General features: G+C 33.6%; 1 protein-coding gene across 1 annotated transcript; it reads right to left on the bottom strand.

Moving 5' to 3' along the window:
• Positions 1 to 354: 354 nt before the first annotated feature.
• On the bottom strand, positions 355 to 1,315 carry LOC139873358 (histone H2A-like). Its single transcript, XM_071861287.1, has 2 exons — positions 1,023 to 1,315; positions 355 to 751 (listed from the first exon to the last, which is right to left on the bottom strand). Exons 1-2 carry the CDS (start codon positions 1,230 to 1,232, stop codon positions 509 to 511), a joined length of 453 nt encoding a protein of 150 aa, XP_071717388.1. The 5' UTR covers positions 1,233 to 1,315; the 3' UTR covers positions 355 to 508.
• Between the last annotated feature and the right edge of the window lie 208 nt (positions 1,316 to 1,523).

Below are 1,523 nucleotides of genomic sequence, written 5' to 3'. Positions count from 1 at the left end.
TAGCTCCCGTTCTAATAAACTTGTATTTTTCTAATTTTCAGTTGCTCGTGCTATCCTTATTTGGTTATTTATATCTTTAAATGTCATAAAACCGAGACATTTTGTTTAATGAGTTGTGTTTGGTTGCTTCTTCTCTACTACACTTTTTCTGTATTCTTTTTCACTATTTTCACTTCTTTTTATATCAATGAAACAGAAACCAGCAATTCTAGTTTATGAAAAATTATATCAATTCTTTTTATATCACTATTTTCACTTCTTGTTTGATCAACTTCAATAATTTAAGAAAAATTATTATTGAAAATAGTAACTAGCAAAACAGGAACAAGAACAAGCAATTCTAATACATGAAGATCAATAATATAAAACAGGTGGATTTGCATTGTATTCTGCTTGATAAATCAACTTACCCAAACAAACATACAACTTTAGGATTAAAAACTAGACTTACTAACAGAAAAGCATGATGATAACAATCTATACTATCAAACTACTAGTAATAAACAAATTAAGCTTTCTTAGGGGATTTGGTAGCTTTTGATGGAGATTTAGGCTCTTTAGTAGCAGCAGCACCAGTCTTCTTAGGCAATAGAACAGCATTAATGTTAGGTAATACACCACCATGTGCAATTGTTACTCCAGCCAATAGCTTTCCAAGTTCTTCATCATTCCTAATTGCTAAGAGCACGTGTCTTGGTATTATTCTGTTCTTCTTGTTATCCCTTGCTGCATTTCCAGCCAACTCCAAAACCTGCAAAATTAATAATAATATCTTCAAAATAGTGATAGCTACTGAAGTTCAGATCTATAAATCAGTGGTAATTAGTGAATCATATAATAAAAGAGGATATTGTAAAATTAACTACTAATTGATAAAATTCATGATGAAGTGCTAATATAGATCTATAACATAAATTAAACTCGTGAATTATCATAATCAATTGAAGGTGATTTATGTGTATTGCAATTACAGATCTAGAACTGAAAATATGTACTAATGTGAAAAGAATCGGAAAACTTACTTCAGCGGCGAGGTATTCAAGTACGGCGGCGAGGTAAACCGGAGCACCGGTGCCAACACGTTTAGCATAACGTCCTTTCTTCAAATAACGACCGATTCTTCCGACCGGAAACTGGAGTCCGGCTTTGACTGAACGAGTAACCGCCTTCTTCCTTGGACCGCCACCCTTCCTTCCTCCGGCACCTTTCTTTGTCTTTCCGGCTCCGTCCATTTTTTGATTTTTCTGACTTTAAATTAAACTTGAATTGAATTGAATTGAAATTGAGATTGAGATTGATGATTAGAAATGCTTTGATGTTGTTTATTAATACTCACTTACTTGCCAGGGGAAGTGTTTCGGATCGTTAAATAGGTGAATGTCAGCCGTTGGATTAGGAATGATCTGATATCCCTGTGACCTTAAATGGACCAATGAGAAATCTTGTATCAAAAAATTAAATTGTAGTCCTACATTTGAAAAGTGTGGGGAAAATTCATAGTTCCCGCCTAAATATTATGGGAG

Source organism: Rutidosis leptorrhynchoides, chromosome 10 (genome assembly GCF_046630445.1).
Source record: "Rutidosis leptorrhynchoides isolate AG116_Rl617_1_P2 chromosome 10, CSIRO_AGI_Rlap_v1, whole genome shotgun sequence".
NCBI classification, from domain to species: domain Eukaryota; kingdom Viridiplantae; phylum Streptophyta; class Magnoliopsida; order Asterales; family Asteraceae; genus Rutidosis; species Rutidosis leptorrhynchoides.
Note: the sequence above shows the minus strand (reverse complement) of the source record. Positions and strands in the feature narration are given on the sequence as shown.

Bases quoted from the DNA above. Each gene is read 5' to 3' on its own strand.
- LOC139873358 (XM_071861287.1), bottom strand. From the start codon at position 1,232: ATGGACGGAGCCGGAAAGACAAAGAAAGGTGCCGGAGGAAGGAAGGGT. The intron at 752-1,022 runs GTAAGTTTTCCG...TTAATTTTGCAG, and splicing joins TTGAATACCTCGCCGCTGAA to GTTTTGGAGTTGGCTGGAAA.